At 44.8% G+C, this 17,640-nt stretch overlaps 1 protein-coding gene across 2 annotated transcripts in view; it reads right to left on the bottom strand.

Moving 5' to 3' along the window:
- LOC144799736 (meckelin-like) overlaps nucleotides 1-17,640 on the bottom strand; it is a 347,109-nt gene that overhangs the window by 212,888 nt on the left and 116,581 nt on the right. For both annotated transcript variants that reach the window (XM_078671255.1, XM_078671257.1), the window contains exons 6-7: nucleotides 6,024-6,062; nucleotides 3,119-3,175 (exon numbers count right to left, since the gene is read on the bottom strand). In XM_078671255.1, the coding sequence (XP_078527381.1) occupies nucleotides 3,119-3,175; nucleotides 6,024-6,062 (96 nt within the window). The remainder of the gene's footprint in view (nucleotides 1-3,118; nucleotides 3,176-6,023; nucleotides 6,063-17,640) is intronic.

The raw sequence follows: 17,640 nt of genomic DNA, 5'->3' as shown, positions 1-17,640 counted from the left end.
ATGGAAACTTGTCCCTCTGCTTCTGTCACTCTGTCCGCCACCCTTTCCAAATCCTGTTGCAAGATGGGCACATTCACCCCAACCTCTCCAATCTTGCACTCCACTGCCAGCCAGGAAGCCTGAATTACCTGCAAGATAGCCTCAGAGTCATACTAGGGGCCAAGGAGTGACCGCCAGCTACTGAGCCCCATGTGTACCAGATGAAGGAGGAGTCAATTTTGGATTGGCCCTGTGCCCCTACTGGCATGTTGCACCCCATGGCGAAGAAAGTCCTTCCAGGCCTCCAAACAATGGTAAGGGCCCAAGCATAGCATTCAGAAGATTGCAGGGGTAGAAGGGCCAATCACCACTGCCCGTTTGCACCACTGGCCTCAAGGTGGGCTGCATGAGCAGCCGGAGCCTGCCCTCACCTCCAATATCCCACTCTGCACTTAGGCTGGGCCAGGTTTCTCCAGGACCCCACCATGGCACCCGTTTTACGTAGGGACCCCCCACAGTTCTTCTTGTATCCTCCTTGAGGCCATAATGGGGGATGAAGGGAAACCTCAAACAAAAAGCCTATGGTCCTCACCACTTTCAAGGGCTCTTCGCTGCACCCCACCTGTACCCGCACCAACAACAGTCCAATCCGCAATCTCCCAGACTCGCCACCTCTCCTCCTGGGTCCCGGGGACACCGCAACTCCTTGGATCACCAAGTGGAGGGTAGGAGGAAAGGCACCATCCCAGCCCTGAGGGCCTCTTCTTCACATACCCCCATGCAGGCCCAGGCCCACTCTACTCAAAAATCGTCACTCCATGCACCACGCTGAGGTGGGGGTTCAGCGCAGCAGGGTCAAGAGCTCACGTCTAAATGGCTCCAGGGGGCCTTCGTCCGATTGATGCTGGGGGAGAGAAAAAAGGGGGGGGGAGACCAATCTCCGCGTCCCCTCCACCGACACACACCTGCATGCCCCCCTCGCTGCTTGCTGTGTCACTCAATGGTCTGTTTAGGCACCATCTTGGGCTCCGTCGCGGAGGGCATGTTTGGTAGAGGCCTTCAGCCCACAGCTGTGCTACATGCAGCTTATGGTTTTCCGTATCCCCCTAAATAAGACATCAGTGACACCCGGGGCTTGGACCACCCATGTAGATCCTTAGCAAATTCACGGTGAAATTGAAAATAAATTACATTTTTGCCCGGAGGCAGTCAGGGTAGCCATACTCTGACACCTTCTATAATTTTTTTTTAAAGTTTTTTATTTATATCAGGACAGGGGAATCAGTCCCCAAGTCCTGAAATGGCTAATGCCATATCTTTGATGTTATCTTTAATTCTGTTGGGTCCATGGATCCTACAGAATGTGATATATATACATACATTTTATCAAAAACTACTGAACATATTTACACCAAATCACACAAAAGCATTCTTTCTGGACCAAATTCTAGCTTTCTGCTAAATTGGGCATTATTTCGGTCAGCCGTTTTCACAATATCTTTGTTCAATTTTCCTACGGAAAACGGCATGGGGAAAAGACGTTTAGGATTAACTTTTTGGGGGTAAGTTTTGTGAAGATTTGTCAAACTGGGGCAAACTTATTAGCAAACCAAATAATGATTTTACAACGGTTCGAGGTCCTAACTATAACTAACTAAAGGTGACCACCACTCGTTAATAAATATATTCATTGAAAAAAAACAAAGTTTAAAGTGACATTGTTGTTAGGGGAAAATGTCAGTTTAAGCGTAACATTTTTAAATAAAAAGAACACTTAAATTCACCAGTTATAGTTATCACAAGTAACTATAACTGGCATCAGTTATATAATTTCAGGTGTTGCAGTGATGTTATCAATAATGCCTGTGTGACTAAAACCAGCTTTTATCTGATGAGCATGTACTATTTAAAGTCACTTGTTGGTTAAGAGCTACAATGAGATTGAGGTATAACAGGATTGATTAATGTTATTGTACTTGACTGCTGCACATTTTCTAAGTTTCTTTTGCGGTCTTATTTTTCAGGGTCTTAATTGACGAATATGTCATGTTTAAGAATGATCAATCTTGTTATACATGGTTTTAGGTTACTGTTGACAAATAATGTATGTGATCTATTTAAGTTTCTGTTTTGTCTACATTTATGGTTATGACTATAACTGAAACAAAGTTCATGATGACAGTGTGCTGCTTAATCAGTGAAAGATGAACCTGATTTCTTTTCTCCAGAAATTTCACTTGCTTTGCAGAAATGCTGGGGCTAGTTATTAGATAGATAACTGCTACCAAATTACAGATTAGGTACACTGTCCTTGTCTGTTTAACGGTGCACTCTTAACTGTGTGCACGGTGCATAAGGGACAGTTAGCCAGAAAACAGAAAAAAATTGCAAACTCTGACAGTTCCTTCCTACACCAGGGAGAGTGCATAATCCAAAGGTGAGGCTGAGGTTCTGAACTGTGACTATGTCTCCCACACATTCAAGAGTCGACAGGGATACCCCTGCAGGTAGGTGCAGTCATTCACTCGGCCCCTTGCAACCCCTCCAAATGGGAACCCTTTGGGGCACACTGTCTATGCATCACATATGTAGTGCATAATCAGTGCACCCTTTAAAGGCTTATTTACCCTTCTCTGTAATACTGTGATGAACAGGGGCAAAGGCATTGCCTCATTTGCTTGTGGATTCGTCCCATGCAAATGAGGACACTCCCCTTGGGATGTCACTGGTGCACATTCTGCGCCAGAGCAGTCCTGATTACCGAAGGGGCAGCACAAGTATCTCTGGTCCCTTCTGTAACACCAAAATACCCCAAAGGCACAAACATCTGTTGCACCCTTAGAGCACTGTGTGCAATACAGCCTCTTTTGTGCTCTGGTTTTCATTACTTCTGGGAATTAAGGCATTTGAAAAATGTCACTCCCATCCTTTCCGAGTGGAAAGTCTATTTTAACAACACATATTAGACTCAAGGCACACAACTAGTGCAGAACAAACAATAGCTTTCTGGGAATTCTATGTATACATGGCACTGTTGTACAGCTAATGCAAACAGAGGTTCTTACACTAATCCATCGACAGTAATTCATTCAGCACATCCAGACAGGGAAAAGATGATGGGCATGCACAGAGAATTTACCTTACAAGCCAGAACACTTGACTGAAGGAAAGTATTCTCCCAGAGGGTTGAGCCAGTCTGTTGAGCATGAAAACAGTGAAATATATGATGAAATTTTCCAGGATCCAAACTTATATAGTAACAGTTCATTATTGTCTACCAATTTCAAAAACAAGCACAGCAGTCTATAGGATCCGTAATATTATGTGTTTGTGATAAATTGACATTAACGGGGCTATACACAAAGGTAATTTACACTTGTGAGTAGTTTTCTACATTTGGCTATACATAAAGTCCCAGAGTAAAGTTGCTCAAAAGTGTCAACTTACATGTCTTCACCCCCTGAAAAAGCTGGTAGAGCTAAAATTGTGATTGTAAGTTACAACTGCCATAAAAACCATATTAAGTCCAGCACCGCACATGGCTAACCACTGACACTCCAACACCCTCCTATAGAAAATAATGGAAGTGGGGACTCAAGATACAACCCCGTAGAAATCAATGCTAAATTAAAAAATATATATATACATATATAAGTCAATGGGAAACAAATAAAACATTTATTATTTAATTATAAATACTTTAACAACCTTTTTTTAATTTAAAAATAAATGTACTTTTAAATGTTAATAAAATTGTTGTAAATGGATGATCCTTGAGCCAGGTGTATGAAACAGGATAAGTTTATTGAGCTTAGTTCCAGGTTAAGTTCATCAGGATAAGATAGATGGAAATGTAACAAAAATATAATTACATAACTTTAAATTAATAACGCAGACACCAAACTCAGAGCTTTTGACCGTACACTTAATGAAAAAGATGCAATTACAAGTGTTTAAAATCATTTTACAGATAATAACACATACCAAGTTACCGTTACCACTTTAACGAAGATGACTATGAATGTAGAATCATAAATTGGTTAGATTATGCACTGTTGTTTAATTCAGTTTTACTTTTAGGTATTATTATTTATTGGTATAAATCTTGTCATGCCATAAGCATTGTATTTTTAACTGGATTATTAACACAATTCCTGAGGATCAGAATACACTTATTATGCCTGGCCTAAAGAACACATGTTCTGAGGCCGGACTGCAAACTGAAACCAGCCATGGCAAACATTAGCATCACAAGCGAGTTAGCCCAGCCCCTCACCCCCATTAGGGGTGTGGGTTGTACGGTCTCCTGTATTTTTAAAAAGTAAAGCCAATACAGTTTATGGCACAATATTTAATTTATTCTTCAAAAAATCCTTAGGATTTCTACAGGGGAAGTAATTAAATATTTCAATAATAAGAACACGAAATCTAGGTAATTATAACTCTAAAAAGTGTCTTTGCTATATATTTTTCAAATCAGATCAAAGAGCATAAAAATGCCATGAATAGGTTTTTTCCTATGATTCGTTAATGAGGAATTGAATTCATGCAACTGACATAGGTTTTGTTCTGCTACTGCTGCCATAGAGAATTTTCAAGGCAAGTGTGGTTACTTTTTTCCATACAGTGGACAGACTTAAACACTTTGGGCTAGATGTAGGTAAATAGGATTGACAGATTCTAAAATACCGAATTCTACCGATTCGGTATTTTAGAATCGGTAAATGCTATGTAGGTAATAATTCGGTAAAAATTACCGAATCGTTAAGATTCGGTATTTACCGAATCAGTATTTACCGATTCGGTAAAATAGGGAAAGAGTGAAGGGTGGCAGGGAGTCACTTTGACACCCTGTTGCACCCCTGAATAGTGCTTGTGTGCACATGTGGCACACATACAGTATGTCTGTCACATGGCACAGGTGTAAATGCACAGATTTGCATTTACAGAGGTATCCATTATTTACCACCAACTAATAGTTGGTGGTAAATAACGAATCCTTAAAGCACAGAAGCACTCTTCAAAGTGCTTCCTACATGTCATTTACCGATTAGGTAAATACCGAATCGGTAAATGATGATTTGATAAATACCGAATCGGTATATACCGATTCGTTATTTAACGAATTCTCCCCTACATCCCAAATGCCCAATACCAGTTGGTAAAGGCCGAAATTCGGTAATTTCAGCCGTTACCGACCGGTATTGGGCCACCTACACCATGGCCCTTTGTGTTGAGATAGGGGGCATATAAGACACTAAATTGTGTGGCCCTGATGATACATGCAACAGGGACTGGAAAGTAAAAGGGGATTCCAAAACTAGCCTGCAATGCCTCCAGTCCCTTATGGGATTGACTGGTACCAGAATGGTCATTCCAGGTGTGTGTGTGGCTTTTAAAGGCGAACATACTGCTTCAGCTGTACCTGCTGCTTCTACCCCATGCATGTAGTATATGTGTATCCATTTGCTGACAGTTTAGAGATGGGCAAACACAGCTGCATCAAATGCAGGCACCAAGGGCCATGTTAAAAAACTGAGAATGAGTTCATTAGCACAATTTTTTCGCTTGCGTAATTACACAGGAAGGAATTGGTATTGGCATCTGGACAAACATGGCAAAAACTGATTTCTCTGCTTGTGACACGTTTACACAATACAATTGTTGAACAAATATTTGTTCCTAACAATTTTTATTGTATAAATGGTAAAAACCATGCAAAGTTAGTTTGCTAATATTTCTATGTAAATAGGCTGGTTATGGAGTGTGATTTGTTTTTTAATATATTTCTATGATACAAGTAAATTGATTTCTTATGTGAGGAAAATATATTCTAATCTATATTTGTCCTGATGGAAAAACCTTTCTGTAATAAATAGTTTTATACTGGTACTTGCCCCAATGATAAAAGTCTATAATATCGGCCCTGGGGTTAAACTGGAGTTGTACTCATTAATCCAGTTACTTATTCATTCTTGCCACGAAACAGAACCCTGAAAACAAAGTTGAACAATGATGGCCTGTGAGTACTACGTTAGATTTACCTGTGTCCCAACGCTGTCTGTTAGGCAGAGTCCCCCACTCTGAAAAAGAAATGAAGAATAACACGTACATTTTGGTATTACAAAAACACAGAACAGTTATGATGACAAGTTTTAGAAGTAAAAATTGAGCCTTGTACAATGTATTGTACGATGCGGTTACACAAAACTCTTTGGTGTTTGCACAGCATGGTACAATTATTTAAATTGGCCTTTGGAAAGCCAACAGGTCGCATCTTTGGGGCAAATTTGCTTTACAATGCCTCTTGGCGATGCTCTAAATCATTGGCAAATATATTTATTTTGCTGACGCAGTGTAGCATAAGCCAAAATAAAGACATACAACGATAATTAGGCTGCATATTTTTGTGTGTGTGTGTGTGCCCAATAACGTATATGCACGCATCATCTTCATTCAAGTACGCGATGCGTCACCAAGCATGCACTTGCCTATTAAAGGATGGTGGTTCCATAATTTTTTGTATTCACTGATTTAAGATGGATCGATAAATAAAAAGATCAAATTTGTGCAGAGCAAAAGTGCTTTTTTGGAAGAAGGATGGGCTGGCAGCAATTTGTTACCGCATCCTCCAAAAAAATATTCAAAGGAATGCAGGATTCTAGAGAGGTGGCTAGGGGAAATGAATGAGGAGTGTTTAAGGGGAAATAAAAACTGATAAAGGCAGGTGGGAGGAGGAGGAGAAAAGTAGCATACAAGAAAGAGAGGAACACAGGAGTCTTGGCCTGCATCATTCAACATGGGGAAGTTTGGCAGGAGAGAAGCAATTGAGAGAAAACGAGAAGTATATGAGGAAGACAGCAACATGGAGCACAAAAATAGTGTATTTGGCAGGGCAGAAGCCCATTAGGGAAGAAGTACATTAGGGAGGAAGTACATTAAGAAGGAAGCTGGCAAAAACACAGGCACTCCCATAAAGTGCTTAAGCAAAAAGAAAAAAGTAGTTCGCTGAAAGTGAGCAATGGAAGGGTACGAGTCAGCCAAGCAAAAGGATTGTACACAGGCTCTGCTCCAAGGGAGAAAGAAACACAAGAAGTCCAACAGCACATGCCATCATTAAGGTCACTAGAGCTAAGCTTCCACCTAGTATCTCCAGTGGCCATCGAGCGTTTCCATCAAAATTCTCATCAGACTAAAACAAATGGCAAAGCGTCATCCGCAGAAGACTATTTCAATTACCACAGCACACCCGCTGCACTCCAATACGCATGGAGTTTGCCCGACTCAGGCAAGGCTTAGTGGGTAAATCCTCAAATACTGTTGTCTTGCAATGCAAGCTAATCCAGACTTGCTTCAGGTGATCTAAAAGAATTTTACAAAGAGCATGACAGCCTGTGGTGTAGTTACTTAAAATCAGCAAACAAAAAACTTGACTTAAGTTATTTGACTAAAGCTTGTTTTTATTTGGAATTAAAACTCATGATGAGAGACTATGGGCTATATGTATGAAACTTTTCTTTAGCGATTCTCAAATAGCGATTTTTAGAGAATCGCTATTTGAAGATTGAAAAATGCTATGTATGTAGGATTTCCATATAATTTTGCGAATCCTACATATTCCTTAATTGCGAATCGCAAATTGCAATTCGCAATTAAGGAATACCTCCACATTCATTCCCATAGGAATGAATGGGAAGACATTCTCAATTTGCGATTCTCAATTAGAGAATCGCAAATTAAGAATGCAATTTCAAGGGTGCCAGGGTGTCAAAAGGACACCCTGTTGCACCCCTGAAATGTACATGTGTGCATGTGGGCAAACATACATGCCCTAAGTGCATGTATGTGTGCCACATGGCACTTTGAAAAATGCAAAAAAGTGCAAATCGCAAATTACCATCAACTTGACGTTGGTGGTAATTTGCGATTCCTTAAGGTCAAATTGCTCTTTTTCTGGGCCTCTTACATTGCATTTAAGGAATCACAATTTGCGATTCCTTAAATGCAATCACAAAATAGGGAACTGCAAATTTTGCGATTCCTTATTTTGCTATGCTGTTTTCCTTTCATACATCCCACGTAGCTAAATTGCGATTCTGCGAATTTCAGCATTTGCGATCGCAATTTAGAATGATACATATGGCCCTTTATCTGACAAAATACAGATTCAGCGAAACGTGAACTGTATAGCCACTTATTCATTGTACAAAAAAGACTGTAAGCAGTATATACTAAAACAATCGACAAATGCTCCATCTTTTGGGCTAGATCTATGCTCATTGCAGATTCTACAAAAATAAAAAATAATCCATCTTGCACTTACACAGTTGCTGCCCTGGGTTCATGACTGAACGACATACTCTGCTGAAACCAATGTTTTTAAAATATGGAATTTCAACCTCTTATGATTTTGCTTTAACATTTCTAAAATACGAGAGCTAGCTCAGTAACCAATTTTAATTTAAAGATATTTATGGGTGGAGACGTTTAAGAAGCCTTAATAGGAGATTTTAAGAATCACCGAATGTTGTAATATTCCCAGAGATGTAATAATATTTTGATAAAATGATACAACATATCATGACCGTGTATTTCACGTCTGGGGATATTGGCAAGAGATTGGCAATGAAACGAACTTCACATATTTTGACAATACTAGCGATCTTGCGTCATTTTACTTTATCCTTTTTAGGTCTCGCTGAGTCAGCGCGCATGCGCTGCACGGAGAGCATTTAGTAGCTACTTGGGGAAGTGATCCCAAAGCAGCGACCAGCTTTCTAGAATGCGCACAAGCACGTGCTGTTGCTGAGCTCTTTCACTTTCGCACGCGCGCCCCCCCCCCCCACAGCTTTCCTCTCACTTTCGTCTCTGGGCTTGATCGCAATCGCGATCAGTTTCACTTTCGCTGCCGCGCGGCCAATGCTTTTTCCAATATGGCCCTTATACTCTAGTATCTCTGTAGTAGGCAGGTTTTCCACTATGGTCCCCACACTCGAGGTACATTGCAGTCCCATTTCTATGGCTGACTACTTTTTTCCATTTAAACACGCCTGTAACCATCAGCCACACCTGTCACTAACTGGTGTTTTAGAGAAAGACACAGACAGAAACTGTGAGTAAAAGGGTCACTAAACTGCATGTCTATAGGCTACCACTCACACATAATACGAACCGGCTGTATGTGGTAGTCTTTAATGTTTTATGGGATCCTGTTTGATTGCACACAGCATCCATTCTTATGGCTACATGCAGTTACTTGATTTTTCAGGTCGTCAGCTTTAACCGTTGTCACTTTCTTTCCCAGATTCCACTGGTTTCCACATGGTGCTTTAGCAAAGATCTCAGTTGTACATCACAGGAGTTCTTTAGATTAATAGTTTTGCCCTTCATATGGCGATTTAGCTAAGAGCTTAGCTGAACATCACAGGCGCTTAAAGGACTAATAATGTTTCGCTACTACGCGTTGCACTGGACGTTAATGGTAATGGCACTTTCAGAATTCTACAGTTTTACTCTTTATTTTTTTAGTAGTACTAATTCATCAGCATGAAGTCTTTCATTTTGATTGTTATGTTAAGTCACTCCCACACGGGGTCACCTTTCAAGTTACATGACTAGTGCGATTTGCACAGCCACTCATTTTCTTTATTGCAACAGGAGTAGTATTTAATGAGCATGAACGTGACCGTTTCTATTCTTTCTTTTGTGGTGCTCCACTTATGATTCCATCGGTAGACCCTGGTTTTATTTATTTTCTTTACCCCAGGTCTTCGATTTGGCAAAATCATGCTCCTGACAATACGCGTGCTGCCAAGTGCATCTTGTTACTATCCTGGTAGTACATGTGCAGTCTGTTGCTCGCCAATGCAGTTACAGCCAATTGCACCCTATTGCCATTCTGTCAGTATATTTGCCGTTGATTGAACCATGCTGCCAGCATGAGAACATACGTGCAGGCAATTGCACCACGCTGCTAGCATGACAGCATATGTGCAGGCAATTGCCCCCCGGTGCCATCTTTTTTTTTTTATTTTTTGAAAAACCTTTATTGTAGCATTCAATAAAAATACTAGCATGGGCCTACAACCGCAGGCCCCCTATATCACAGTACGACACAGCTCATCAGCCGACAACCTGAGGTCCGGCAGCGATTCAGGATAGAACTTGTATTAGAATGCACAACTGAGTCCCAGGATGAGACAGAGGTTCTATTTTATATTATTTAAGAAAGGATCAGGTGCCACACAATCAAACAGAAGAATTCGGGGGACAGGGCAAGAGACAGGATATGCACGTAAGAACCGTTATAATGGACCATTGGCGCCAAAGCATATGGATCGATGCAAACGACAATACAATATACATTCAATGTTGAGCGCCAGATCTCAGGGCCTGCCCACCCGGGAATCAGGATATCATAAAAAGCATAAGCACTAAATACAAGCACACAATAAGAATCCGAATGATTCACAAGCTATACTGATCCTTTCAGGAAGAGAAAGGGAAGGAAAGAAAAAGGCCATAGAAATAAAAAAAGACAAAATAAAAAACCCTTTCCAACCCCCCACCCTGCACCCCTGCAAATGGCTACAGCCTAACCCCACTAGCAGCGTGCCTGTCGCCCCTAATAACTAAAACCCTAAAAGTAGGAAAAAGAAAATGGAGGAGGGCTCATCCGTTTGGGCTCCCAGCCCCTTTAGTCCCCCCGCCAGAAACAGACACCCCCTATCACTAAAAGACCAACGTATGACAACACTTATAGAAAAAATTAGGGGGCACCGTAATACACCGCCCAGCCTTTTAGATCAAACAGTTGCAGGTCGAACACCCGTAAAAGCCACTCCAACCCGTCCCGACCTAGTTGATCTTAACCTTGGCCCTTCCGAACCAGCACACGAACCCCCCGCCCCCAGCGAGACCCAAAGGCACACAAAGGAGTAATAGAGGAGAAGGGAGTCATCAAGAATCAATCTATGGCGACTCGTAGGCAGTGAGTCCACAAGAACTTCAGACGCAGAAGAACTCTCCCTCCTAGATGGACAGTTCCAATGTATCTTGCCCAGGAGTCGTAAAGTCACCAAGAAAGGAGAAGACGACCACAAAATGAATGGAAAGTCAAGAACAAAAGTCTCCGGGAGGGGAACGCCTTTCGATACCTCCAAAGTCGATAGTGGTGGAAGGTTCGGCAATACACTGACGACCTCGGGAACACCTTCCTCCAGGGCACCATCCGATGGTTTCAATACTTGCTTCCTCACGGGGTTCTCGCACGGAGTCAAAATGGCCGCGGTTTGAATGTCCGCAGATTGCTGTTCCAACAGTAAGGCTGGGTCCGGTTCCACCAGGAGCATCTCAGATAGGCGCGTGTCCAATTTGCACAATAAGACATCCACATGTGAATGAAACGCCCTAATTTCTGCACATATTTACCTCAGCGATGGCTCAAGCACCGTTCGATCCATAATCTCACACCCGACACCAATCACAATCACCTCCCCGGGTGAATCTGGCATCCTCAGGGGGACAAACAGGATCACGAACGTGCAGGTGCGGAGGGTGACCAGTCTTTATTCGCAGCCACGGTCAACCCGGTTAAGGCCGCAGACCAGAGACCCCGACTCACCAAACCCCGGCGGGCCCAATACCGGGTCCGCGGGACGGGGACCCCCACCCGCAGCCAACAGCAAGCAGAGTCACTCCTCCATCGATGCTGAGCAATAGAAACGATCGCCGCCAAATTTGGGCTTAAACAAAGCCTCCACTCCGATTGACCGGACCCAGCCTGGGTCTCCCGGCCGATGTTGTTGCACTGCAGTCCGGCTGTGAAAGTACTCGAGGCCCCGGATTCACCGCTGAAGTAGGCCACAATCTTCAACTCGATGTAACTTCGTCAAACCAGCCGATAAAAGTTCCCCGATTTCACCATCGGAGTGTGGAACAGTTCATGTACACAGAGGCTAGGCGTAAAATCAGGATAATGTACAGGATATTGCGGCGGGATACGAAGGCCGGCGGAGCCGGGAGCCTAAGCAGCCATCTTGTTTGCTGACGTAGCTCCTCCCTCCCCCCGGTGCCATCTTGATGCTCCACGTGCAGTTGGTTCCACTCTGTGCCATCCTGACAATGCACATGCAGACAGTTTCACTCCGAGCCATACTGACCATACACATGCAGTTGGTTCCACCATGGAACATCCTGACAATGCACGTGCAGTTGATTCCACCCTGACAATGTTAGTGCGGTCAGTTGCACCCCGGTGCCATGCTAACAATGCACGTGCAGTCAGTTTCACTCTGTGCCATACTAGCAATGCACGTGCAGTTGGTTCCACCCCGTACCATTCCGACAACGCACACGCAGTCAGTTTCACTCTGTCATACGGACAATGCACGTGCAGTTGGCTCCACCCCGTGCCATTCCGACAACGTGCGCGCAGTCTGACAGTGCACCACATCCAACCAATACGTGTGCCATCACTTGCACGTCATCATCGGTCCGTAGGTGCTGGTTTTGTGCAGAGGCGGGTCCAGTGAATCGCCTGGAGTGAGGAATGTCTGCCTCGGATTTGCACATTGCCTCACTGCACAAATATGTCTGCATTACCTTCCGTCCGCTTACTGGGGATAGTCTCACACATTCGGAGTCCATTGTCGGAAATGGATATTTCTGATAAATTAATCTCTTCACCTTGGGCTAACTAGTCTGTTGTCAAATTCGAAGGCTTCCTGACAGGCTGATGCCTTCCAAAGGCTGAGTTGGAAAAGAGCAAGCCAGTCTTATTTTTACACTTTGTACATTGCCCCTGTATTCTACGAAAGACCCAATAATCAGTTTGTGTAGAAGAATTTGAATCAATCAAGTACTTGTAAAGCGCACTAACATACCCGTGATGGTCTCAAGGCATTAGGGGGGTGACGCTACTGCTCGAAGAGCCAGGTCTTGAGGAGTCTTCTGAAGGTGAGGAGGTCTTGGGTCTGTTGGATCTTGAAGCTGCACTCACTGGGGCTTTGATCGGGATGTCCATTTTGGCGCCGGGGCTCCTAACAGCTACCGGGGGCCCCGCTTCTCTCTGCGCCGGTCTTCCTCTCCTGCAGCATGCGGTGGACACATCGGTGATCAACAGGAGAGTGATTCCTCAGCGGCAGAGCGGGATGGACACCCGCGAGGAAAACATAAAGCGTACAACGAGGGGTAGGCTCCCTCCTGATTTAAAATATAAAGCGGGGTAGGCACCTCCGATTAAAGTGACCTGAGAGTGGGGTGGGCACCCCGCTCTCCAAAAATAAAATCGCCAATGCGGGGTGGGCACCCACGATTCCGGCACCATGGGGAATCCCTACAACGGGGATTCCCTCTATCCCATACATGAGCGCTGGGGAGCATATACGCTCCTCTTCTTGGCAAAATACAAATAAGGCGCTCACAGGGCGCTAGAGGCACCAAAAATTCCTGAAGGTCATGGAAAATAAAGAGAAAGGTCCCAAAAAGTCATTTCAGGCATCCAGGGGCAATGCAGGGCCAAGGGATGCAAGCCCTCATGGCAGCCCCCCCTTGGCCCCAGCAGCAGCACACCCCAGCAGGAACAGCAACCAAGAACTGAACAATTTTATGAGGTCACAGCCCCTATATTTATATTAGAAAATCCCTTTTTGTAAAGGTGCAGGGCATTGGGGAACCAGATGCAACAGGTTCAGGGGAGCTTTGGAGCACTTTGTTTTGCTCAGCTCCTCTCTCCTTTGTCAGGTGGGGGCTCAGTGATTAGACGCACCACAGGGGGCGGAGCTGGCATTGTGAAGGGAAGGCACAGTCCTATTCAGGTTCCAGGTGCAACTCCTCCCTCCCATCTACATGCAGATCTCCCTATTCACCACTGGGCAGGTTCATCCTGGCTCCTGGAGCCACCCACCTCATCCAGCACCTGTCAGTCACAAGCCAGACATGCAATTCACATCAGGCAGGCAGACAGAACACAGAAATGCCAACTTCTAAAAGAGGCATTTCTCCACCAGTCACCATAAATCTTCGCACACCATTTCGCAGCATTTATCCTCACGAGTTCATACATACTAAACTCGCCCCTGCACTCCTCTCATACCAGGAACTACCAGGGACACACATATCCCCCATGCATTCCGATGGGAGGACAGGCCCATCTCACCACACATACACAGACAGCGCACGCACTATACACTGCACCCCAGTGCTAAAGTGCTCAGATGCCTAAAATCACCAAGACCAGGTTACAAAAAAGGCTAGGAGAACGCAAAAAGTTTCGGAGTGAACCTCCAAAAGGGCCAAGTCCAACACAACCCCCTTCCAGCCAAAACGCAGGGCAGACCAATCACTCCATTGATGGGCTTCCCTGCTTTGGGCGATGAAACACGGACGCAGGGCTGCAACGGCAGGGACACCCTCCGGTTCCACACCACTCTAAACCCACGTGGTTCCCTCTAGAAAAGAACTCTCTGGCCCAACTAGGCTACCCCACTGGTACTCCCTAGTTGTACACGGCCAGGACCAGATCCTAGGCCATCCAGATGTCACAGGTTCTTGCCAATCCACAGAGTGGGGGGCAGTAACTCCAGGCACACAATGGCCATTCCCCACTCTCCCTCTCAGCGTAGTTTCAAACTACCACTGATCCTTCAACCTAGGGGCACCCTCAGGCTGACCAGAGGTCACGACCAAGAGTTGCCTCACCCTACCTCTACTCCTGGGGTTCCACACCCTCCCAGGGAAGCACCCTCCAGAACACAACTCTCCCACCAGTTCAGGACCTCCCTCCATCAACTGGTCTACCACCTGGGATCTACCTTCCTGCTACACCGGGGTCAGAGGTGAGGACTCCCTTCCTCTGCACCCCCTTTCAGTTTCATGATCATAGGGTGAGTCTCAGTATGTATCATGCTAGACAGAGTACACCCCAGCGTCGTATCAGAGACACACTCTCCTCCAGTACTCCCTATCACAGTGTGATTCTCAGTATGTCCCAGGCTAGACAGAGCACATACCAGCAGCGTATAAGCGACACACTCTCCTCCCACCGGTCGGGACCCTGATCACAGATGCACTTCCCTCCAGGTCAAGCTAAACCTGAACCTGGCCTCCCCAAACTTGGGGAACAACCTCCAGAGTTCCCACACATGGATCCAGCATTCTAGGCAGGTCAGATGCCTGGCGATCCAGGACTTCAGGGGGAACACGCATGCCCCCCCTAAGGGTGACACATAACTAATGTGTCATGTGACAGTCTGCCTGGCTCTAATCCCGTGAACGCCTGTCCACCTGCAATGGCGCAGAGATCCCCCAGGACAGAAGTGGCGTCATCATGGTCACTCATTGGTGGCTCAGCCCTTCTGGCTGGCCCCTGACCCAATGGTACTTCCACTGGGAACTCTCTCCCCCTCTCCCCCTGTCACCCCTCAACCAGGACTTCTGCATCCTCCACTTAGGAGCGGTACTGCCCAATGAAAGGACCGCTGGAGCTCTGGTTACAGACACTCCACGTCCTCTAGACACTGGAAGATCCTCCTCAAATGACCTACAAGTAAAGCCTAGGCCTGAGGTTCCGTGAATTCTGAACCCGTTTCATAAAGGTCATGGTTTCGTTACGAATTTGATATTAGCGAACCGTAACTAGTTAGTGCGGCAAGTATGAGTGTTTTCGTCATGTTAGACCGATGGATTCACTACGTATTTAGGGATTTCGTTCTGAACCCTTGGGTTCAATTTTGTGTATGGCAGCCATTTTGTGGTTGCCCTCACATAGGCCGATGACTGTGGCTGAACTAGTCTTTTAAGGACATGTACACCTTAGCTCGAGTTCGTGCTGACTCCTGATTGACCTGAGTGAACTGACCCTGTTGCCTGAAGCTGACCTTGTTAAACCAGTTCCTGCCCTTTAGCTGATCAAGATTAAGGATCAGAGCACAGGACATCATAAAGTTTTACTGCACACAAATATGCCTTATCCTACTCTCACCTGTTTCTGCTCCTTTCTTTATGGTCTACTTATGATTGGGTTGTGGCCTTTTTTATTATGGGTTCGTTCGACCTGTCCAAAGAAGAATGTTGGTCTTGACCGATGATTGATCATGGGCTGGGCAACTGAAAAGTGGGTTTTACCGTCATGCGATACCTCTGGTGTGGATACATGTGATTGGACAGTTTGTAAATGTTAGGTATTTGTCTGGAATGTGATTTTTGCATTAAAAAGGGATCACTTGCTTTGTAAAATTGAGCAGTCTCCTGAGAACTCATACCGTGATGATTTCTAGGACTTCTGTTTCTGGCTGCAGTCAATAAATTTGATCTTTGACGTCACCACGAAGAGTCCCGTGTCTCTGTACTCTAAGACAGGTGAACCCGAAGACTTTGGGTGTGCCCCTGGTGCCGCTGGGTATTAAATAACCCGGTTCTTCAGTTGGCGCCCAACATGGGGCGACATCAAGCGGTGCCGGTCCAAGCCTGAAGATCGTGAGGAGATTCGTGAGGAAATTCCGGAAGAGGGCCCCCACTTCATCGACCCCGGTATGTCGAACGTGGACTGAAGGTCTTTGCTGCAAGGTTTCCCGCTTTCTAGACGGCTACGAAGGACTGCTGCCCAGACTGTCGCCCTGTCTTGGACCCCCCTTTGTGCAGCTTTGTAAGGCGAGACGATAGACGGGTCTTCTGGTGACGTGACTGATACCTCAGTTAAGTCAGTCAGTCAAGAAGCTTTTATTCGATATGCAAGATATCTTATAAGCGTACACAAAATACAGTACATACAAAACTAGAAAATACATATTTTTTTTAAAAAACGGTATTTCAATGTACCTTTAAAAGGATAAAAAGACATGTGATGTCAAAATAAATTAGCTAAAAATGTATTAAACCACAATTGATAATCTCTTGCATCGGATCAGCCAAGACTGCTTTAAAAATTTGGCTACACCACAAACAATGGGGGGGGGAGGTGTCCGTCATTAGGATGCGCAGGGCTACTAGATAACTACTCGTGCCCATATTGCGGCAAAGGGGTTTAAGCCAAAAACTCCTGGATTTAGCATAGTCAGGACACTCAAACAGGATATGCGAAATGGATTCTATTCTGGTGGGACAACATGCACAAAAAGGAGACAAGTGATCACCTGATTTCCACTTAGACACCAGTGCACCGACTGGGAGGGAGCCCACTCTAAATTTAAAATACAATGCTCGGTCAAAAGGAAGGGTAATTAGGTCCAGATAGGGCTTGTAAACCACTGCATCTTTTACTGTTAAAAAGGCAACTGTGGATTTACAATGTCCAGAGTATGTAACTAGCTGGTCCTTAACCCAATTCCAATATAATCTTTTCAGGACCTCTTTTGGTGGAGCCGATCTAGATAACCAACAATTCCCCAGTTCCTCCAAAAGTTTTTTGGTGTCTCTCAACCACTTAATTTTTGCCCAACCGCCCAAGCTCATTATCTCAGCCAACCCTTCAGCATACGATTTTAACTCTTCGCCCCTCCAAATGCGTGACCATAAGAGGAGTGGGCGAAGGCGGGCTTGATCTTTTATGTTCTTACATCCTGTGTCCAGCAGCACAGGTACTGTTGGAGTGCTCGGAGGGATGGCGATTAAAGATTTCAGGAGCTTGCTCTCTGCTGATGCCAGGGAGTCCAGACAGCAATG

This window comes from Lissotriton helveticus, chromosome 12 (assembly GCF_964261635.1).
Source record: "Lissotriton helveticus chromosome 12, aLisHel1.1, whole genome shotgun sequence".
Classification (NCBI taxonomy): domain Eukaryota; kingdom Metazoa; phylum Chordata; class Amphibia; order Caudata; family Salamandridae; genus Lissotriton; species Lissotriton helveticus.
The sequence above is the reverse complement of the archived record's forward strand: the minus strand, read 5'-3'. Positions and strand labels throughout refer to the sequence as shown.